Raw genomic sequence first — 23,647 nt, 5'->3', positions numbered from 1 at the left:
AGTCAAAGCACCTGGTACTAGGGTAGACAGGCTTCATTTCTTGGGTTTAACTTCCAATAGCAATTTATATTTGCTTGAAATATTGGCTTACATTAAGAAGTCACTTTGACATACTTTTCCAAAATCTGCAGTTATTTTTTGTTTAAATCAAATTGAGTGTGAAGGTTGATAGGTTATTAACTTTTTTTCCCTAGAAATTATTTGACTGTTTTGAATTATTTGAATATAGGTCAGATGCGCTGTCGCTTCCCCTGTTCCCTAAGTCTCTTTAGACTGAAACTGAACGTAAGAACTTCAACCTGGAATGATAACAAAAAAATTTACTTATGGTAAAGAAATAGATCTGTAACAGAATGGAATAATTTTTTTGTGGAGTTCTTTTAAGTATCAGTATTGTAAAGCTGCAGACTATATATATTTAAAATATAGGTTACTAGAGCAGAACAAACCTGACTAGATCAGTGCAGTCAGAAAAACAAGTGACTGATGCTCAGACAGTTTGTGTTTCTGTTTCCAAATACAGATCCTTGAAGACCTGGATGAGCAGATGTATATCATCACTTTAGAGGAAGAAGCGATTCAGAGGAAGCTCAATGGTATGCTTGTTCCGATACTGCTTCAAATACAGTATTTGGAGTAGGGTGGTTCTGGTCATGAGTATTAATCTCACTGTTACAGAACATCTGCCCTCAGAATAGAAAATTTCATCATCTTAGTGTGTAACAAGCATAATAGGTTTACATTTCGTCGCTCACTGTGCTGTTCAAGATTGGCTTGTGTGTGTGGCTTTGTTTTTAACGTGTTCATCAGCTCTACTATGTGAATATTCTGAGACTGAGAAAACTAATTGAGTAGTTGACCCAGACCCACCACCCTTACTACAAAATAGTTTGGATTGATAAGTGACTGTATTTTAGCCTTGTCTGAAGAACAATGGAATTATATTAGCAAGAGGCTCAACTTCCTGCATTAGGAGTTTTGGGTTTTTATTTAGATGATTTTTGCTGTTTCAGTTCATTATTATTTAGAATCTTAGGATAATAAGTCATTAAACATCAGAGCAGCCCTTTATATTCCATGAGTTATTTGGTGAAGTTTATAATTTTAATAATTCCATTAATGAAGAATTATACAAATGTTTTAGACTTCTTGTATTTAGTATTGCAATTTTGCACTTCTTGATAAGATGTTTCTGTTTTGAAGTATTTTAAAAGCAATATGAAGTTTTGCCTTCTAAGAGAGTGAGTATTGCAGCATGGCAGGCACCAATTATGGAACATGCATCAGTTCTCTAAACCTGGAAGTCATGTTGTCCAATTTCTCCTCTGAATTGATTTTAACTGTACGGATAAGCCATCCATCCACAATTTACACAATTGCTTAAGATTGGCATACCAAAGAATATTCATGTCATGACACATCCCTTGTTGTGTTGTCTTATGACTTATTTTAGTCTTAATTTTCCCAATTTCCTGCCTTTCTCTCTTATTCTTCAGTTTTCTGTCATATGTCTCAATCTTTTTTTCTTTTAAGTTTCAGTAAGTCTCCTTTCAAAGTTGCTTGGTCAGGGAAAGTACTTCTAATAACAGTAGATCATGGTGGTCATCCTTATTTCAACCTTTAAAATTTGTGTAGGAGTAGTTACTACTTTATGCTAAAATTAGCCATGGTTTCAATTTAAAAGTGATGTTCACCTTTGCTGTTTTGGAAGCTTAGGTTTTTATGCTGACATGTGTATATATACAAATACACACACGCACAAAGAGGTGCATGCAGTGACTGTCTTTGAAGCTGTGATGGGGTAATTATAATTGTTCTATGTGTTTGATGTTAGCTAGCAACTGTAAAATATTTGTTACTGAATATTTTAAGTTGTCATGGTGATTGTGCGTATGTACAAGAAAAGCAATACAGAAAAATGACCCGATAGTTTATTAAAGTATCTATTAGAAGCAGTGCGGAGTGATTTCCACTGTTCAGGTGGAGAATGTGATTATTTAGGTGGTGATTGCTGTTTTTCTGAGTAGAAGTCTACACAACAGTTGTTTAGGTAATATCACTTGTGAGGTGGACATTGTTTGGAGGCATCTACTAATGGGATCTGGATTTCAGGCATGCAGGTGGCTCCCCTAACCAGTAGCCAAAAGACTGGGTTCTCTTTCTGCACATTGGTTAGTATTGAATGTGACGTGGAACTGCAATGCACCCGTGTTAACCCAGCTCTCGCCAGCTGGCTCTTGAGAGGGGAAAGACGTGGGGATTAACTGTCCTGACAGGAGAGGGATCGGAATTCTGCTGGTTTGTGTGCTGAGAGAATGGTATTGACACCGCCGTCTGAAGGAATGCTTGAAAACCCATAGTTCGGTGTACAGAGAAAATGAATGGACTTCAGCTGAAAAGTAGATGAAAAGCTAAACTTGGATATAGCATGTAGGTGAGGGGCAATGTGTTATGTGCCCAAGAAGATACTATGCAAGACTTCTGAGTAGTTAAAGTAATTTTAAGTATGGTTCTTATGTGGCAAGTGTGGAAAGCTTCACCTTCTCTGACAGAAGTCTTTCTAATCTGTGCAGATTATGCCAAAAAAATAGATACCATTTTTGCCAGAACTATAAAGACTCATGCTTACTAAGTTATTACATTTCTGAAATATATACGCTATTTATATGTACAAACAAAGAGCTGAATATTAAAACTGAAGAGGACTAGAGCACAGGCTTAAGCAATACTTGGGGATTGTCTTTTTTTTCTTGGTGGAATAATCACTCTCACAATCCTAGCACTGCTTTCCTCTGTCCTAATTAATGTTTTGTCTGATAATGCCTGGACATAGGAGGGGTGTAGCATGAATCACTGTTCCCCCTGAACAGGCTGGGCAAAGCCCGTCCTTTCAGAAGAGGAAAAATGTTCAGCTGTGTGAGCTGGTGCCCTTCTTGATTCATATATTGATTAATATAAATGTAACTATTGTGGCAGTGATGCAATTGATAGAGTATTTTGTGAAACTCTTCATATTTGAAAACAAATCTAACTGTGAAAGTGTATACCTTTGTGGAAATGGATTTTCTTTCTTCTCGGTTGTCTACAGTGTATAGCCAAAAATCAGAGAGGGGCGTGGAAAGTTTGATCGTGTTATCTACCCCAGTATTTTTATCTATCGAAGAGATATTGGGCTTTGGGAAAATGTTTATTTCCAGTGTATTATATTTCAGTACCCACATCACTCCTACAGTTGAAGAATAAAGCCGGGACTTTTTTATATTAAAAGAAAAGTTGCCTTCGGCTATTAGTTTTCCTGAATCCAAAGAGAGGGGTGGAGTAGGATCAAAAATACTTACTTGATCAAAGTTATTGGCTCTGAAGGTATCCTTACCTATGTAAGAAAGATGAAAGGTGTTGTTTTTATTGCACGCTAGTAACAGTGTAATTTTGAACTAATTGGTGTTGAACTGCCAATCACCTAGGGGGAATGCAAATAGATACTCTTACAATTTCCTTTGAGGTACTGAAATCTTATGTCGGGGCTGGAAGAAAAACAGAATAATACCGTTAAATTGACCTTAAATGAGCTGCTTTGTGGCTTTCTTGGAGAATCCCTTCTAACTTTTCATTGCTAGTCCAAACAAGTCTCGTCTCCCGATTTGATTTATTGGCTAGACAGCACTGACATTGAACTTTGTGCGTGTTTGAAATAAAGCTAATGTTATAGAGCTTTTAAGAATTTAGCTGCATCCTTTTCAAATACTCTTTTGACTGATCTGAAACTTTGCCTTCCCCTCTCGTAAAATACCCTTTTGTGTAGCAACCTGTTGTTTGCTACTACTTTTAAGGAGGAACTACAACAGCACTTAAATATGATTCACAATTTCTACTGAAGTGTCAGGAGCCTAATGTGATCACACTGACTTTGTTGGAAAGGTTTCCATGAATCTCAGTGTTTTCAGCTTGGGATTTTTATACTGAGGGGAGGAAATAACATATATCTTGAATAAAGCTTTTCCTCAGAGACCCCTAAATCAGTTGTGGAAAAGAAGAAAATACCACATTAACTTGAGTTTTTTTACTTTTTCAGCTGCTTCCATTGAAGTTCTTGAGACTTTTTCCACTGAGCTGTATAGCAATTCTTTTTCTCAAGTCAGTCATTAGTCATTCTGTAAAACAGATGTGTTAGACTTTTTTGGCAGGAATGCATCAGACGAAAACTTATTTTTATAATGATGAGATTTATTTTTTTTTCTAAACCCCCTGTATTATGATTACTTCTTTAAAAGACACTGAGAAATTAAACTGACATTCATATTGTAGGCACTTCAAGTGAGTACAAGTTGTCACAAAACAGTGTTTGTAGGTCTATAGTGGTTAGTCTTGGGATTTGAAATATTTGTATATTTGAAGACGTGTAAATATTACCACATGCACATTATGGCACTGCTATCAAAGATAAATGTTTAGGCGTAGCACAGAGGGGATGTCTTACATGCAAAAATGTGTGTGAAAGAAGCATGCAGTTAAACAGTTAAAAATTAGTTTTTGAAACAGTTGAATGCCTCACTGATAATTGGACTGCATTGAACAAATCAGTATTAATACTCCAAAATAAAAAGATTAAAAGTTTAAAAATCCAAGAAATACTCTTTTATATCTTGGTTTTCAGGTGAGACCTCAATGTGCTGGAATATTGAGAATGTGAGGTTGGGTGGGAAAAGAAATTTACCTTATCTTGTACTGAGATTGCTGGATGGAAAATAAGGAAATTATGAGATTTGACTATGAAGTAGCATTAGTGTGCCAGCAACCTAAGTGCTATTTAGTTTTTGTAGGCAAATGATCAAGATATGAGATAAGAGCCTGCATAAGACTATAAATGTCTTTAGAAATTTATTAGAGAGTGTTTAAAAAAGTATCTGGAGGGTGGTGCTATTACAGGTTAGCTCGCAATGGAAGGTGAGGCCCAGGTGGGGAATGGCCAACAGGTGAAGGGTGTCAGTGTAAATAAAGAAATAAGGTAACAGAGAGGACTTTGGCTTTATTAAGACCTTAAACTGTTGCTGCTGCAGAGTGAGATTGGTCTGGAATAGGCGGGGAAAATATCAGCCCTCTTAACTTATTTTCAGGTGATATTATTCAGACATAAAAGGCATGCAAGTGGAGAGTGTTGCCAACTTATCCCAGGAAGAATATTTCCAGTTTGTGATTGTAAGGAGTGAAGCAGAAGTAATGAGATCAGAACTGAAGCAGCAGATCTCTAGTCAGCATTTCAGAGCCGTATTGTTGCCTGAATGCTGGGCAGTGTTTGTAGAGGAACTGGAATCAAGGAAAGAAGCCACAGTGTGCTTGAATGAGAGAAGAGATGAGAGGTTGGAAGAGAACGGGAGGTTGAAGGGAAAAGGATGGAGAGGGAAAATGGTCTGGGTTGCCTAGAGCCCGTGTAGGGACAGGAGGAAGAGTTGCTGAGCAACTTTTAGGCAGAGCATAATTAGCAAGGGAGGGAGGAATTAAAATTATGGTTGCCAGTTTTCAGCTGGTGTATAGGAGAGATTTGGAGGAGCAGTGTAGGGGAAAGGGACCTGGGGGTCCTGGGGACAGCAGGGTGACCATGAGCCAGCACTGTGCCCTTGTGGCCAGGAAGGCCAATGGTACCTGGGGTGGATTAGAAGGGGGGTGGTCAGTAGGTCAAGAGAGGTTCTCCTGCCCCTCTACTCTGCCCTGGTGAGACCATATCTGGAATATTGTGTCCGGTTCTGGGCCCCTCAGTTCAGGAAGGACAGGGAACTGCTGGAGAGAGTCCAGCGCAGGGCAACGAAGGTGATGGAGTGGAGCATCTCCGGTGTGAGGAAAAGCTGAGGGAGCTGGGGCTCTTTAGCTTGGAGGAGACTGAGGGGTGACCTCAGTGTTTAAAGGGTGAGTGTCAGGAGGATAGAGCCAGGCTCTTCTAAGTGACAACCAATGATAGGACAAGGGGCAACGGGTACAAACTGGAACACAGGAGGTTCCACTTAAATATGAGAAGAAACTTCTGCACAGTGAGGGTGCCAGAGCCTGGACCAAGCTGCCCAGGGAGGTTGTGGAGTCTCCTTCTCTTGCAGACATTCAAACCTGCCTGGACACCTTCCTGTGTAACCTCATCTGGGTGTTCCTGCTCCGGCGGGGAGATTGGACTGGATGATCTTTTGAGGTCCATTCCAATCTCTAACATTCTGTGATTCTGTGTGACCTGCATATGCTGTAAACTGTGAAAAGTAGAAGAATATGGTCTTGTGGGTGGTTGCGAGGAAGATCTGATTGTGTTGTCAGAGGGAGCTTTGTGGCACAGAGATACTGACAAAATCAGGCAAACTGATGTGAGCAGAAAATACGTCCACAAGCAGGTCAGTGGTGTGGAAACTGAGTTTAAGTAAAAAATACTGGGGAAAGGGAGGGGGGTCAGAAGCTGAAACTGGATGTCCAGCCACCAGCTTACTTAGTTTGGAGGCAAAGGTCCACTCTGTCTTTAACTTGCTAAATAACAATGCCCTTGAAAGGCATCCAGAGGTTCTTTACATCCTTATATATGAATCATATAGAGATACCAGAAGGAGTTTGAGCCGTCCTGTGTCAGGCTGCTACACCACAACTGTTTTTTGGACCCCTGCAATGGTTCAGCAATAGCTCTTCTCTTAATTCTTGAAGCAGCTGCTCAACAGAATAGTCAGTGATCAGAGAAGGTCACTCTGAAACCTCTGTGTTGAACCCTTCTGGTTAGACACAATTTAGAGGGTTCTTGCCAAAGCCTCTACTTCTTTTTTTTTTTTTTTTTTTTTTTTTTTTGAGAAGAAGTAAAGAGTCTCAAAAACAAACCTGCAGTTTAAACCCAGAAGTGTGAATGTGACGCTTCCTAAATCTGAATCGTCGCACTGTGTCTTACAGTACTATAGTTATTCTCATCCAAAAGAAAACACTGTCTTCTGTTTTATAGGTATATCTTCCACAGTGGAATACCAGACAGCAGAGTTGGAACGGGAGCTTGAAAAAGTGAAAAGCAAGAAAACTAATTTAGGTAATTTTTTTTTTTCCTGCTGTTTCATGTGGATTGTGGTATAGTAAGTGACCTTAAGGTGCTGTGTTTAGCTTGTAGCAGTCACTTGATTAATTCCAGTTGTGTTCTGAACCAAACTTATGCATTTGCAGTCCTTTCAAAGTGTCATAGTTGCTATAAATGCATCACATGGGATCGTTGTGCCCCTCTAAAAAATTTAAGTAGGGAGTCTGATTTGGATCTTATTTTTAACATAATTTTAGAGAAATTGTAACACTCTTGACATCCTGGCATTGGGATAATCTAAGACATTACTTTTCTCTGTTTTTTGAATTATTTCTATAAAAGTCAAATTATTTTTAAGAACGGTAGAATAATTCTTAGCTGGTTTGTCTTTTAAAACTGGCAAGCGATACTTTTGATAATGGCAGCTGCTCAACAGACATCTACCTACTTATTCAAAAGCTTGTAGGATGTTGCATATATCAGTGTGATATGTGCAAAACTCAAACTGGTAAGAAAAATGCGTTACGTTTTCTTTTTAGACATACTAGATGTCCAATGAGTTAGTCTTACCTTTCCTGCTTTATAAGAGGAAAATACTGTTTAAATATTTGCAGTTCCCTTCTGTCCCTTTAGGTCTTACTAAAGCATACACGTATACAGCTTATTTTAAAATTCATTATGTTTTAAACTTTGCAGAACTGCTGTATGCCAGGGAAAAAATGTTATGATGAAACAGGCCTGTAAACAAACAAGAAAAATCTGCTTCTGCATGTCTCCCCAAACTTTTTCTGAAGAGGTTTCATATTTTTGGAACCACTTTGTACAGCTGTTCAGGGTGGATATTTCTATGAACTGGTTGGTTCTGGTTCAAGACAAGATCACTTTTGTTACCTATAGTTATAACAAGAGCTTATCGATATCTGAATGATTTATACTTTGTTTTATTCTGAGGTGACCTATGGTATTAAGCTGCTGTTTTTCTCTTCTGAACAGAACGGCGGAAAAAAGCTTCTGCTTGGGAAAGGAATTTAGTTTATCCAGCTGTTATGATATTGCTACTGATTGGGACGGTAAGAATTTTTGTTTTCCCCCCTTCCCAACAAAAAGTATAAAGAATTACGTGGTCATTTGGGGAAATAGTTTTAAAATTTTTGAGTGGTGTGTGTTTAAGCAGCAAACTTGATATTTTTTGCTTGACTATTTTAAAATAACATTATGGAATCTAAGGATAGATGTATACACTTTTAAAGTGTGGGATACTTTTAAATAACGAGACTGTTTCTACTTCTTTATAGTCCATCTCAGTCCTCTTAGTTGCTCTCAACATTCTTTACCTCTTGGTTGATGAGACTGCAATGCCAAAGGGATCAGGGGTAAAGTAACCTTCTCTTATGATTTTATAATTTTTATAACTTTTATAACTGTAACGCTTTGGAGATCTTACAAAAGTGCAAGTGAGGACTTTTGCTTTAACACTGAAACTAATGACCCTCAACCTTCTAGGTTTCAGTCTTGTGCACACATGAACATTTATTGCAAGTTCTTAATAAAAGTAGTCCAGAATCTTTATGAAGATGCAGTGATTCAGCAGAGTAAATCAGTAATTTGGAGTTTGCATTTTACTTATCTGCTTTTATACGGTCTAGAAATGTTCCACTTAAGAAACTATGTCAAAAACAAATATGGAAAGCCTGTCTTGTGTTTGTGTTCCTTTTACAAAACATGATTTTTTTTTTCCCTTTTATGATAAAAATACTTCAAGAAATTAAAGAATCGCAGATTGAGCAGAAGAGTGTTTAATGATGAGGAGGGTTTTATTAACTCAGTGTTGCCTTCCTCTGCGTGCAGCTGTGCGTGAGCTGGCACAGCTGGAAAAGGTGTTTAGCGGTGGTGGCCGCTCTGCCTGTGGTACTGTGAACAACCAAAGTGTTTGGTTTTGAGACATCTTATTTTGGTTTCCAAAGTAATTGAGTGTAACATGCAGCACGATGGGTAGATGCAGTGTCTACGAAGTGTGAATCATTAGATCGTCTTAGTAACGCGTGTCACTCATGTTTGAAAGCTGCCTGATGCACTTGCACGGGATGGGAGACTTGCAGGTCAGCCCATCAGAATGTCCCTTAAATTCTGAACTGAGAGAGGGCTGTATTTCATGTAAGATGTTATTTTTTTGGTCCTGCTAGAAGTTAATTTTATGAACATGCGCATGTATCTTCTTAAATTACGTAAAGTATATTTTTTCTTTTTGTAGGGGCCTGGAATAGGAAATGCTTCCCTGTCCACCTTTGGTTTTGTGGGAGCAGCAATTGAAATAATTTTGATTTTGTATCCTTTCTTTAAAAATTCTGTCTGTTAACAAGTATTCTGTCGAGTTTTCTGGGACAGTGGTAATTTACTAAGACACTTGCCTGGAAAGAAGAAAGAGACGGGTCAGTCCTTCTCAAGCACTCAAAGTGGTTTTGGTGGTTTTTTTTTCTTTAGTTCTTAAGACTTGAGAACTTGAGTGAAACTTGTATTCCTCGGAGGTTCCTTTTTCCTTGATTCTCACAGCTATCTGATGGTATCCTCTGTCGTCGGCTTCTATAGTCTTCGTTTTTTTGAAAATTTCACTCCCAGGAAGGATGACACAACTATGACAAAGGTGAGGCAAAGTCTGTGGTGGCCATGGCCCCCTCCTTAATTTCTTGCCACCCAAGACAAACTGGCTCTTTGAGTCAGTAATTGCCCTGAATGGCTCATTTGCAGTGATCGGTATTTGTTTGTACGCTGCTGCGTAAACACAAACTGGAAGACTTTCAAAATGCTGAATGAGTGGGAAAAAGGATGTGCTCTGTTTGGTTTGGATGGCATCCATTCACTTGTGAAAAGCTGGGAATAGTAGAGCTTGTTAACTAGCTATAGAAAAGCCAGTGAAAGAACTTTTTTCAAAGGAAACCTATTGCTAATGAGTAACTGGGATTGTGGTAACTGTACTTCAGGGAGCCGGTTTGAAATCTGAAGAACTTGGTCCCTAGAAGTAATACAGACAAAGTAATTCAAATTTGAATAATTAAACTAAGACTGAGGAGGTCTATTCAGCAACATTTTGCAGTCTGAGGCTAATTCGACTTTGACTTCAGAATAACAAATGCTGTTACCTAATGTGCAGGAACACACTAAGGTTTGTGGCAAAGGATTCCCACAGCTGACAAGGGGACGTGATCAGTACCCAAGGAACAGATGTTGAATGTAATTTTTTCAATGTTTCATTGTGTGGCTTTTTTTTAAAGTAATGGCTAAAGATGTTTTTACCATAAATTGCTGGAAGTGAGAAAGTAGGTAAACACATACAATGGTTATAGTAAGTAGGTAGTTCAGAGTTGTAATGTTCTTAATGTTTTCTGTTGTTTGTTTGCAGTACACCAAGAATAGCATAGAAATAAATACGGATTGCACAAATATCTACCTACTTTTAAGAAGTTTTCTGTTTATTTTCTTTTGAAATATGTAGAATTTGAGCTGAAGAAAATGATCCCTTGTGAGAGAAAGTTTCAATTACTCTTTATAAAGGCTTCACAAAAACTAGAATAAAATCTTAACAGCTGTGAATTTTTTCTACTATTTAAAGTAGTCAACAGGCGTTCAATTGAAAGGAAGCTCTTTGTAATTTTTTAAATAATGCTAATCCTGCAAGCAGTTACATACATAGCTTAAGCTGATATATCAGTCGTCTCTTTGGGGCCCATGGAATGATTCTTTATTAAAAGTTGGCAGGAATTAAGTAAACAGTTGACGCTTTGCAATGTGGTAGTTTTGAATTTTGAATCTAAGCATACGTAACGCTGATTAAAAGCAAATGATTGCATATTTTTTAACTCTCCTCTTGGATCATCTTCATCTTGTATAACACTGTATAGAGAAGCATGACAGAAGTAAGCGAGACTAACAATATGTTATCGTAAATTGCTTTACCTTCAGTTTGAAGAATGTAACTTCCAGGCACTCTTTTTCATCTTGACCATTGTTTTTCTTTTATTTTTCTTCCACAATCATATAATTTAAATGCTGTTTGTCATTTTCAAACAGATCATTGGAAACTGTGTCTCAATCTTGGTGCTGAGCTCTGCTTTGCCAGTGATGTCAAGGACACTGGGTAAGTGAAATGGAAATGTACAGCATCGTAATAAAGGATGTTTAATTGAGTTAAAAAAAAAAATCAGCCTGTAGCTGTACCCTTCATAGCATGTATGTAATTTGCTGTCACTTTCAATAGAAATGCCATGTGTGTTGGGCCTTCTTTTCTACACCCACGTGAACTGTTGAACATACATTCTAAATACATGAACTGCAGAACATCCGTTCTAAAAAAAAAAAAAAGATGCTGAGCATTTTCTAGAGAATGTTATTTTAAGAACACAGGTCAGATTTTAAACTTCTTAAAACAGGAGATGGTGAGAATAGATATGGAGACTGCTTGTTCAGGGCAGTATAAAATAGTTTCATTCACTTTGAAGTCACAGTGCTCGGTTTTTGTGGGGAAAAAAAATACATTTGGGGATTTCAGGTACAAAATTTGAGATAAAATTGAGGGCAAATGGCTTTTTTAAAACCAGTTAATGACTCTTTATTTTTTTAAGCATCTTTGTCGGCAATGATACCGGGCTACTTCTGTCTTCCCTAATGTAACCTGCTTGCATTCTTTGTTACTTTAGTTTTCAAATATGAAAAATTGGTTTCTAGCATAGTAGAACTCAAAGTTCTGATTTTATTGTTAAGAACTCGCAGTAGCATTTGAAGTAGAAAAATTATTTTAACCAGTTGGAAAAACGTTTTGTATCTTTGTTTAATGAGGTAATCTTCAGCTTGAATTCTTGAAGTTAGATTGCAAGGTTATATATTTAGCCCAGAATACTTGTGGCAAATGTGAATTTCCTTGGGAACATTAAACAGCATAAACCAAAAATTTTCACCTTGGGCTGCATGGGTCTTAAGTACAAGCTTAAGAGTTTAAGCTCAGGCCCACAGACCAGTGATGTTGTACCCAATAGCTCTGTAGCTGATTTTCTTTTCAACCAGGATACTGTCAAATCAAGAGTAGTTAATATTTTCCAATAAACTCTACTGTATATTTTTGTGCTGGGTATATCTACAGATGAGAGGTTTTATCAGATCTACTAGATCATATCTATAACAAATAAAAAACCCTGTAATGCATTTTGAGGGGTTAAGTCTTAAAATACACATTCTAGAGCTCATGTTTTAAAAACTTGTTGTAAAACCTCAGCAAAAAATGCAAAAGAATAATTCAAGTATTTAAAGTAGTGCAGTTTTAAAATATAGTCAGTATGATAAAGATATAAGGAGTAAAGCAGTTCTAGCACTTAGAGCAAGATGTTAAGTTGAAAAATTAGTGGTTTAGAATAGAATTTTCACATTAGTATTTTGACCACTAAGTTACTGCATTCATCATTTGTTTAAAAATAAAAAAATCATTGTTAACGATATGAGATTAACAGTTGATAATGAACGGATTCTGTGGTAATAAGTACACATGCTGGGTGCATTGTTATCTCATAGGAAACAGATTAATGGTAAAACTCATTTTAAAATAAAGGACTAACAAATGGAATTCCTGAATAGTTTGCCATAGAGATAAATAAAAGAAGAAAAAAGATGGAACAATTAACGCACAGCCAACAAATGCACAGTCACAGCTGTCCAAACAGGATTAACAGAGTGCATTGGAGTACAGTGAGTCATGTGGCGCTTTGCAAAAATATCGACATGTGTTACACTACATGCTCCTGCCCTGTGGCACTGAATAGATGAAAAGAAATAAATATGTTAAGCAGGTTCATAGTCTTTTTGCTTTATTAAAAAGGCAAGTTTCTAGGCTATACAGAAGAGACAAGACTTTATCATTATGGGAAAGGTAAAAAAGCAAAAGTTACCTAATGCATGTACTGACCCTTTTCAAGTTTCAAAATGGAAATATGAGAATTTTTTTTTTCTTAGCATTCTCATTAAATATGTAGGTGGTGGATGTCTCTAATGTATCATTCTGTGAGAACTCCAAGAAAGTTTTGACTAAAATAAGTTATTTTACTAAAATCAGTTAACTCGTCTTCTCCAGAACTTTTCAGCCTTTTAATGTTCCTTCCTGGAAGAAGTTTCCCACCAGCACCACATTGCTGACCACTGTGAAACAAATCGGGAACAGAGCACTTAATAGCCAGGAATACAGAAACAAGGAATTGCAAACAAAATTGAATTTTCTAGTGTACAAACGTACTCCTAGAATTCTTCTCTTATTATGGCTAAGTAAATAGGGAGTTAGAACTTATTAGTATATGCAGTATTCATATAGTATAGTAACACAGTATTTATTTTTTTTCAACTGAACAATTCTTTAGTATTTTATTTGGTAAGTTGTCACCAACGTTATGGGATCTATATTTGTGTCCACGAGAGATGCAGCTTTCTGTTCAGTTACCGAGTTGTCTTTCAAATTGCAGTCTTGGGATTTTGTTTCTATGGATGAGTAGAGACTTCTGTAAGAAAAAGTCTCCAAAAGCTTTTTAATGCTTTTCACCTACAATCTTATAAAATGATACTGTGTCAGATTTTTTTTTTCTGATGAGCAGTGACTTTTTTATTTGTAAGGGGCAAATGAATGTAACTTGTAGACAATATTTTTTCCCACCTTCTCTGACAGAAATGTCAGGCTTTGTTTTTGTTTGTCCCCGTAACACCTGTTCCATTGCTGGTGACTCTTCTGAACCTGCTTTTGTCAAGGAGCATTTTTGCTTTTCCAGACAATGCTTCACTCGGTGCTCTACCTGTTTTGTTTTTCTTTTAAGTGCCTGGAAGCCTATATGTTCAAAATCAACTTTCTTGATTTTCATGTATCCCTGCAGTCTGACTAAACCACTCTCTGCTCCTTTGAAAATATTCTGAAGGACACTGTTTGGCTTCAAGTGTGAAAGCAACTGGTGTTTATGATCCTTCATCTGTTTACTGGCTGATTCAATCCTGTGCTAAAACCTTCTGTGCTTTCATGATATTCTGCCCTGCCTCTCTTGCTATTTTCATTAGCTTCAGTATTTTTTTTCTTGCTTTATCTGACAGTTCTCCTTTTAATTTTCTTAATTTTGACATGATTTTCTTACATACTAAATTTGATTCTCTTTTTTTTAATTGACTGCTGCGTACAAGAAGCGTGTGTACCTTTTAGCATTGAGGCAGCTGGCTGTGAGCCTTGGAGATCCAGGTACAGGGAGGTTTGCAAGTACCAGGTTTCCCCTTGACTGACCCTTTATTCTGCCTTTCTTCATTTATTATCACTGCTGAAGTCACAATTCTTAAAAGCCCCCAAACCTATTTAAAATAAGATGGTAGAAAACTTGCTTCCAGGAACTTCAGAGCCAGGGTTATTTTCTGATTGCATATTAATAGTTTTAATAGTATTAATAGTTTGCTGCTGCCATTTGAGCTCTGGGGTGAGCTAAACTTCCTTCATACTGTTGATCTCCTCAACTGCGCACGTCACAACGACATCATCTGTGCCACAAGGTTTTTTGGGAATTTAATGGCTCAGCAATCCAGACAACTGTCATTTGGGTATCATCTCAATATTTTGCCCTTTATTCAGTGCAGTTCTTGGTGGAGACCTGGCAGAGGAACAACCTCTGGTTCTTCTTCTGCCTCCTGGGATGACCATCTAGCTTGGAGACGCTTCCACCCTTTGGAAAAACTTTGCTGATATAGTGTTAGGGATTGAGTAGCCTTCCATCAGCATAGAGACGAGTGTTGGTGAGGACCTGTCAGCACCATCTTTCACCCAAAATCTTCTCCTTCTGTGCAAGTGTTCTGTGCTGGTGGGTAGATCCAGGAGAGAAACTGCTGCTTGAAAGATGTCCTTAAACTTTGGTTTCGAAAGCAGCGGCTCTAAAAAAAATACTTACAAAGGCTTAGTGTTTGCTGTAAGTTGTAGTGGTGCTTGTGGAAAGGCTTTTAAGAAACTGCACAGTGCATTTCAGCCTTTTCTGGCATAGTTAAGGATTTTGTAGAAATGCAGATTTCTTGCAGTTTTCATACGAATACTGATTTTTTTTCCTGGTTACTTACTGAAATTATAAAAGCAGAATTCCTTTCTAGAATAAACAATTTACTTTAACATTATTCAAACATTTTACTGGGAAACTAAAACATTTCGATAAGGGTGTCTTACAGTTTTATAGTGGTCAATGAAGGGGCAAAAGATCTTGAACATTGTCTTGTGTTCAACCACGTGTCTTGTGTGTTATTTAAAGGAATTTTTCTTCCATATGTCGAAAGTAATAGAATGGAATTTCTGTGTGTGTTAGAAGATGTAATCAAGATTTTGGTGTAAATCTAAAATGCAATTTTAACAGGAATCACCAGATTTGATCTGCTTGGAGACTTTGGAAGGTTTAACTGGCTGGGAAACTTCTATATTGTGTTATCTTACAACCTGCTCTTTGCTATCATGACAACGTTGTGTCTGGTCAGAAAGTTCACATCTGCTGTGCGAGAAGAGCTCCTGAAGGCATTAGGTAAAATAGCACTGAAAATTCAGTTTGTGCTTGAACATTTCTTTAGTGTTGATACCTTGATGTGCTACTGTTAAAAGTTCTGTTACAACTTACAGAAATTTTTTTTGGTGGAAATTTCTCTAAGTTAAGGTGAGAATGCATTGCTTGATGTTATTTTCTTTTTTAAGAGTCAGGAGCTAAAGTACAATGTTGATCTTAATGATACATCTGTGAACTTATTGATCTGCAGTTAGATTTTTTTTTTTCAGCCTTTAGAGAGCACAGAAACATTCTCATTGCTACTGAGAAATTATTCCAAAATAAATCTTCAACTTGTGTGTGGGTTGACTTTTTTCTTTTTGTTCTAAGTAACCTATTAGTTCCCTGAAAATAGTCTAGTGGAAGCCTGAACTGCTTTGTTGTGATGCTTTCTTTTGAGCTCTGCATGTTCATAAAGTCTTTGTACAGAATATGTAGCATAAGTAAAACCTCTACGTGATATAATCAAAATTTTGCTCCAATTGTGCATTCAGGTTTCTCGGCTGTAGAAGAAAGGCTTGAAAACATATTTGATACTAAGAGGATAAAATGTACATATTTAGTAATTGCGTTGTTACTACATCTTTACTATTTAATGAAGCTCCTACCTCTTTAGAACCCTACAGTAGTATTTGCTTAAACTGAGAGGACTAATGGTGAAACGTCAGTGTTTATTTGTCACTGTGGATTCAGTTTGTAGTGTCTAAAAGGAACTTGGGTTAGTTGTTACCAATTAATGTTTTCCAGAGTTGTGACCCTGGTAAATGAAATCCAAGCACTACTGTTGCCAATTAAGTTAAAATCAGACCTCTGAAAAAAGGAAATAGAAAATCACTGGTAGTGTAGGATTAAAACAAGCCGTTCTGTGGTGGGTTTTATGAGTTTTGAAGCTCCAAGGGAACAGGTTAGTGGGCCAGGGGTGTGTAAAACTGTCCATTGATTTTTATGCTGAAGATATTTTCAGAAAAGTTCCATTATTGATTGAGACAGATAGATGGTGTGAGCATGATGTATTTGTTATCATCACCCAGCTTTAAGGTCATTTTATGAGAAGACCTTGATTTGTCTCTTTTAGTTGACTTGCATAATCCTATTTTTTTTGGTGTGCAACTGTTTTGACTGTAAAGGGATTATTTTGTATAATGTAATGGCTGTTGTAGAGCTCTGAAGGAAAGACCATCAGTCACCATGGGCTTATAGCAACAGGTCTGCTGAAACTTTAAAGTTTCTGTCTTAAATGATCTAAAAGATTTATCTTCATAATTCATGGCACTTTATTAAATGGTGTTTAATAAAAATGGTGTTGAAAGCAGATTAACAAACTTGCAGGCATAGGAGGATAATGGTCATTGGATGGCATTGTTCTAGTGGATTTTTTAGGGATTTGTTTGGCCTTGCTGTTACAAATTGTGTGGGGGTTTTTTTTGGTGTAAATACTGTGATCAAAATGGAGAAACAGTAATTGGTAAGAGGTTTGCATTTGACACAATCAGGCAGTTATAAATCCCTGACACAAACGGGGTTTGTTTTCCATGCTACATGTAACAAACAGTGTCTGTTAAAAAATGTCACGTGGAATTTACAGGATGAGAACCAAAATTTGTGTGTTTATTTCTTCCCTGTGCTGAAAACAGTGACACAGAGTTAGAGGCTGGTGGAGCAGCATAGTTAAAGAGTGGAAGGTAAATTCCTGCTGCAGGCCTGTGACCAAAGGAATTCATGTAATACCGGGACTTAATAATACAATATTGAGTAGATTTTGGTTTTTTTTAGTAGTGCAATCAGTTTTGGAATTCCAGTGATCAAAGAAATTTAACTGGATATGTCATGGCGCTTCAGTAATACAGTCAATTTCCTCTACACTAAATGAATAAGAAGCTCTTTCCATTTTTTGATCCTTAATTTTAGAGAATTGATAGGAGACTTCAGAGAGAAGTTGTAGCAAGCAAGGAAGGGCTGACATTGTGCCTCTTGTCAATAAAATATTATTCAATTTACCATCTTTCCCCACCTCACCCCCCAAAATAAAGAGTTCGACTACTTGCCTGTGGCAGGGTAGGAGACTTTAATTAGCACTCATAATGCATGCAATAAGAACAAATGGCTGGAAATGAAGATAAATTAGTAATAATGTAGGCCTAAAAGTATTATTAGGCAGTATAGAGAGGTGATGTGGTCATCACCAGTGAGCTTAAGATCAGCAGTGGATGCTTTTGAGAAAGATGCTGTAGTTTAAAAGAAATATTTTGGGTAATCATTTTTGTCTTTGTAGGCTGACAGAGTAAAGGGTTTGTGAGTCTTTCTCAGTTCTTACCATCTAAGTCTGTGATTTAAGTGATGGTAAGTTCAGCTTCTCTCGCTTCCATCCCTGTCCATTATAATGGACTTTTCTCACTTAAAACACAACTGAGAGAATTTCCCAGCAGCAATTCTTACCTGAGCTAGAACGTCAGTTCTGGTCTTCAGCCAATTCAAAGTCCTTAATCACAAAGTAGAATTTGGTTTGTATCTGGTTTTTTTGAATACCTATATGCACAAAACATGGGAGAATCTCAGTGTTTTCCCTTGTTGTGTAATGTTTTGCAGGATTAGATAAACTTCATCTGTCGAACAATCCAAGAGACTCGGAGACAAAGCCGTCTGCAAATGGGCACCAGAAAACACTGTGATGAACAATCACCTGCGATCAACAGAGCTGAAAACATCAACCTCATGGCATTCCCGTCATCTCATCAGCAGTTTTATATTGATTTTATTTGTTGATAATTTGGGTCCAACCTTGTCTCATTTTTTCCATGCTGTGTGCTTCTGTGGAAGTTAAGTATATCGGATTCTTCTCTTTCCAGCGAACTTCTGGTCTACTGGTTCATTTCGCAGTAAGTTGATGCAGGAGGTGCCTTGAAGACTGGAAGCTGAAGAGAATAATGCATTCCTTTTTCTTTGACTGTCTCACATCTTTAGATATAAACCCACCACTGTTTGAATGCACAGTACCTCCTGTGTTATACAGACACAGCTGTAAAGAATAACTTTGGGACTTGGTTTAAAAAATAAAAAAAGAAAAAAGATACTCTTGAAGCCCCAAATGACCCATGCTGGGAATGTAAACTACCTGGAGTAGGAATCCTTGACAGGAGATAAACAGTTCCAACTAAGAACACGTTAAAAATGAAGGGAACTGGTACGGCTCACAATTTCTTTCCTGCTGGATTCGGTGGGCTGTTCACCATCTAATGTCCCGAAGCTTTCCTGGAAGGGCAGCGTTTTCAGCTTTGTTCTGAGCTATAAGTGCCAGTCGCTTTACTGGTAGCCAGACAATGTCTTATCAAATAAAGTGCAAGATGAAGATTAACTTCAGTGTTCAATCTGAGCCTAGTATGCTTTGTAAAAAGCTGCGTAGACCCCCTGTCACAGCTCTTACGGTTCTGTAAGCTATTGTGCCGCGGAGGTCACTTACCTACCAAGTACATCCCTGTAAAATTCTTTATGAACTACTGTGTATAAGCTGTACTTGTAATCAATGCAAGTAGCACAGGCCTAGGAGGCTGCAATTGCAGTTTTTTTACAGTCTTCTTTAATTTGAAGTAAATTATTTCTCTGAATTTATACTATAGTTATGAGGATTTCTGTTCCGTGGCATAATCCAGTATCTTTCACTAGCCTGTTTTTTTAATGTACACAAGAGCATGTATATAGACCTATATGTGTAGATATCATAAATGAAATTCTAAGCTTATAGAGCTGACATAGGTGGTTTGGTAAGTCAGGCTTTTGTGTTGAGTCTTGGTAGGATGAATTTCTGTGGTGTTACAGTTGAACTGCTCAGAGAGGCCTTAGATTCAGGATGGCACTGGTGGGTTGTAACGTCCCTTTTTTTAGAATTACTGCAGCCTTAGGAATCCTTTAGAGTAAAGAAAAAAGCCACCAACCAAACTCCAAGTAAGTATTCAGAATCTGGTTGCATTTTTGTCCTGCTCTGCCACACTGATCTGCAAACAGATTGGGATGGGGACATGGTCAGTGTGTGCCCACCATGTAGCAACTCAGATAACGTTCCTGTTCGGTTCCTGTTTCTGTAAAACGAGCAGGTCTGTCTGGAGTTCAGGGTTTTATGTGATCAAGTGGTGACAACCGGCTCTCCAGTGTGGTTCTGAAACAAGATAAACCTTGTTGGCCGTTCTCCTGAGACAGCTGCTCTGCGCTGTAGAACTTATTGCTGCGGGTGTGAATGTGAGCCTCTTTTTCCTTATTTTTTTTTTCCTTACCCCTGGAGTGTTTAAAAAAAAAAAAGAGGATTTCTCCTTTTTTTTTTTTTTTTTTGCAGGCTGCCTTTTCTGACTTGAACTGGGGCATAATGTAAATACTACTGTAGTAAATATGATACTAAAGAGTTACTTTTTTGTGTGTATGATTAGTATAAATTCAAGGCCTATTAAACTGACTATTGATGTGTTGTGCTGAGTCTTGGAAGATTTAAAGTAAAATCACTTGATTTCACTAAGATTTACAAGCATCTTTTCTGTTGTTCGAGTTTAATGCAGATGTTTTAGTGACAGATCTTTATCCAAGTCGAAGTTCTGCAACCAAGAACAGGGAACTGTAATTAAAAGTTGGTTTAAAATGTGTTTACATTTAAAATGTTGGGAGATTTATTATTAGGGATGTCATTTGGGTATTCTCAGAACTCGTAGCCTTATCTATTAGGATTATAGTTAAAAATAACTGAAATGTATCCACTTGTCCATGCAAGTGATTGTGACCAAAACTGTCCTCATGTCTTAATGGGGCTGGTGAATTGTGGTGTGTGAGGCTAGTTAGCTTGGTTAAAGTATTCTGGTACAACCTTAAGACAGTTATTTAAATACACTCTGTGAAACTGAATAAATGAATTTAAGGAATAAATCTAGGGAGTGTGAACCAGTGTAGGTCTTGCTCTTCATGCTTTTCTCAGTAGTTAGACTGCTTGAGGGTTTGGAGAGACGCTTGTCCTGGCGTTGGTGACCCAAGAACATAGAAAAAAGTGGGATTATAATTCAGATGGGGTTTCTGAAAGCGAGTTGAGTAATTCCTTAAACTGAGCAGAGGCAGTTCCTGCTGATAAGCACACAAGTTTCAGGCCAGACTATAAAAATCTTTCAAAGATGTTGCAGCCTCGGCTGGTCCACCCCATCTGCTGGATTCTGCGGCCGGAGATGTGCGGGTCAAGGCTGTGTTAGCCACGATTTTACACAGCAGCACAGAGATGGTGAAGATGCTGCGTGGTTTCCGTGGTGGATGAGACGTTCAGAACTACCCTGCGCAACTCCTGACAGTGTTTTGTTTTAAAATGAGCTGCTGATACTGTGACACTGTCCACATTAAAATATGCCTTTGGCCTTGAAAATGACTTGCTTATGCAAAACTCCTTTAGAGATACAGCGCTACTTTCAGATATAGTGTGTAAGATACAGGTCACTATATACTTTTCACAGAAGCATATGGTCACTTAAATACAAGCAACTGGTAATTCATTAATGGATGCTGATGACACATTCCTAGTATTTTGACTCATGTAGAGTCAGGTGGTCTATACCTTCAAGGTATATACAGCTGATCTTAGTAACATTAACATCTGCCTCACTTCTTATGAGGCAAAAAGCACATAAATGCTTCCATCTTCGACTAGATACCACACAAGACCAAAAAATAGGTGTAAACTGAGTGTTTTGAGTTAGCAGTCTCCTGGCTTTATTCTGTGTTGATAGCACAATATTAGATGCAGTGGCAGAACTGTAGTGTTTTGGGCTTTTGAAGTGTAAAGCGCACATAATTATCACTTTAAGCTAAAAGATAATCGTATTAGTTACTGTACAGGTAACAGTTTTTGCATTCATAGGAAGTTTTGTTTACTGTCTGTAATGTGATGTTTATCTTTGGCCCTGTTGCTCCGATACCTTTTACCCTGTTGACTGTTTTACAGTGTCATAGAAATTAAAGGATTTGACAAATTGTTTTCCTCGTCTGGTTCCGAAGTGCCACCTCAGGTACCACAGGGGTGCAGCCGTGTGCCAGTGCTGAGCCTCTGCAGCTGGGAGCTCGTGTGCTGGCAGGCATGGACATGTAGCAGGAGCTGCAGGGGGACGTGATGTTCCCTCCAGCGCATCACCTGGCAAATCATGGAATCATTTGGGTTGGAAGAGACCCCCAAGATCATCAAGTCCAACCATAACCTGACTCTGGCACTAAACCATGTCCCTAAGAACCTCATCTGCACATCTTTTAAACCCCTCCAGGGATGGTGACTCCACCACTGCCCTGGGCAGCCTGTTCCAATGCCTGACAACCTTTTCTAGGAAGACATTTTTCCCAGTATCCAATCTGAACCTTCCCTGCTGCAACTTGAGGCCATTTCCTCTCATCCTATTGCTTGTTCCTTGGGAGAAGAGACCAACCCCCTCCACGCTCCAAGCTCCTTTCAGGCAGTTCAGAGATCAGAAGGTCTCCCCTCAGCTCCTGTTCTCCAGGGTGAACCCCCAGCTCCCTCAGCCGCTCTCATCACACTTGTGCTCCAGCTCCTTCCCCAGCTCTGTTCCCTTCTCTCAACTCGCTCCAGCACCTCAAGGGCTTTCCTGCAGTGAGGGGCCCAAAACTGAACACGGGATTCAAGGTGGGGTCTCACCAGTGTCTGGCACAAGGTGACGGTCACTGCCCTGGTCCTGCTGGCCACACTATTCCTGATACGAGCCAGGATGCTGTTGGCCTTTTTGGCCACCTGGGCACACTGCTGGCTCATGTTCAGCCGCTGTCAGTCAACACCCCCAGATCCCTCTCTGCCAGGCACTTTCCAGCCACTCTTTCCCGAGCCTGTAGCGCTGCCTGGGGTTGTTGTGACCCAAGTGCAGGACCCAGCACTTGGCCTTGTTGAACCTCATACAATTGGCTTTAGCCCAACTATCCAGCTGGTCCAGATCCCTCTGCAGAGCCTCATGTGCCACCGGAGTGACGAGTGCCCTCGCCTGTCCCACCAGCCCCCTCCTGCCCCATGTCTCTGTGGCAGCTGCTGCTCCTTGGGGCGGTCGCCCATTCCTGCTGCTGTGCCGTCAGCAGTTCTTAAAGAACTTACAGTCTGAAATAGAAAGAATAAGGTAGAAACAAAGAGCAATTGGCTGCTTCACGCATCTGACTTTCCTTGAATGTTCTAAGAACGTTCTAGGTTATTTTCCTTTCTTTTCCCCCTCCTCCAGAAGCGGGATGGGCTCCACAGGTGTTCGTACAGCGACTGAGCCGTATGCTCAGTGGACTAGGATCTGCGGTTTAGAGATACCCAATACAGGAAGATAGCTAAATCCTGTTCTTTTACATGTACTCTGATCTTTAAAAGAGCAATTTTAAAATACAGAATGCTAGTTCTGTATCAATGACCATGTTTTTCCAAGCAACTTTTCCAGTTTATTTCTCATAGTTTTTTTTAGATATATACTCCAAACAAAGGGATAGTGTTGGAAATGTGCTGTAAGTGTTGGCAATCCTAACATATTGAAATCCAAGCTATTTAAAAGCTGCGTATGTCTGAAGGCCTCACATAATCATAGAAATTAGGAAATCCCAGTTCTTAAAGACTTTAGGTATCAGACTTGTACCTACATGAGCACTTTGGGATACAGCTTCTAAATGTTTGTTGTATCTTAACCCCAAGTGTGGCTGTTGCTTCCCCTTCCCGCCCCTAGTACATATGTTCGATATTCAGCATCATGGGATGAAGCTCCTTTCATGAGCAGCACTTTTATTTTGCATTCTTCTTGTATTCAGTGATTGCACAGATATATGTAGCAGGGCACTTGTTTTGATTGTAATATATTTTCTTTTCCAATCAACATACAGAGATATTCATTCCCTAGTTAGAAATGTTCTTCCATTTTGAAGATGTTAATATTTATTCATTCATTTGCACTGGATCTGATTTTTACCACTAGATTCCATGAAAACAGTCCTGTCATTACAGTGGGTCCTCTGACAAATTGCCAAGAGCTCATGTAGGTTTGAATTCAGAGAGAGATGGAAAAGCTTTAGTCAT

At 38.5% G+C, this 23,647-nt stretch overlaps 1 protein-coding gene across 1 annotated transcript in view; it reads left to right on the top strand.

The window, feature by feature from the left end:
- The window catches only part of LMBR1 (limb development membrane protein 1), a 72,751-nt gene extending 51,167 nt beyond the window's left edge, over positions 1-21,584 (top strand). The window contains exons 9-17 of the mRNA XM_065629115.1: positions 524-596; positions 6,956-7,036; positions 8,015-8,091; positions 8,317-8,394; positions 9,273-9,346; positions 9,572-9,662; positions 11,087-11,153; positions 15,415-15,576; positions 18,181-21,584. Coding sequence (XP_065485187.1) covers positions 524-596; positions 6,956-7,036; positions 8,015-8,091; positions 8,317-8,394; positions 9,273-9,346; positions 9,572-9,662; positions 11,087-11,153; positions 15,415-15,576; positions 18,181-18,263 — 786 coding nt within the window. The 3' untranslated portion in view covers positions 18,264-21,584. The remainder of the gene's footprint in view (positions 1-523; positions 597-6,955; positions 7,037-8,014; positions 8,092-8,316; positions 8,395-9,272; positions 9,347-9,571; positions 9,663-11,086; positions 11,154-15,414; positions 15,577-18,180) is intronic.
- The last annotated feature ends 2,063 nt before the right edge of the window (positions 21,585-23,647 follow it).

Source organism: Caloenas nicobarica, chromosome 2, assembly GCF_036013445.1.
Source record: "Caloenas nicobarica isolate bCalNic1 chromosome 2, bCalNic1.hap1, whole genome shotgun sequence".
NCBI classification, from domain to species: Eukaryota; Metazoa; Chordata; class Aves; order Columbiformes; family Columbidae; genus Caloenas; species Caloenas nicobarica.
Note: the sequence above shows the minus strand (reverse complement) of the source record. Positions and strands in the feature narration are given on the sequence as shown.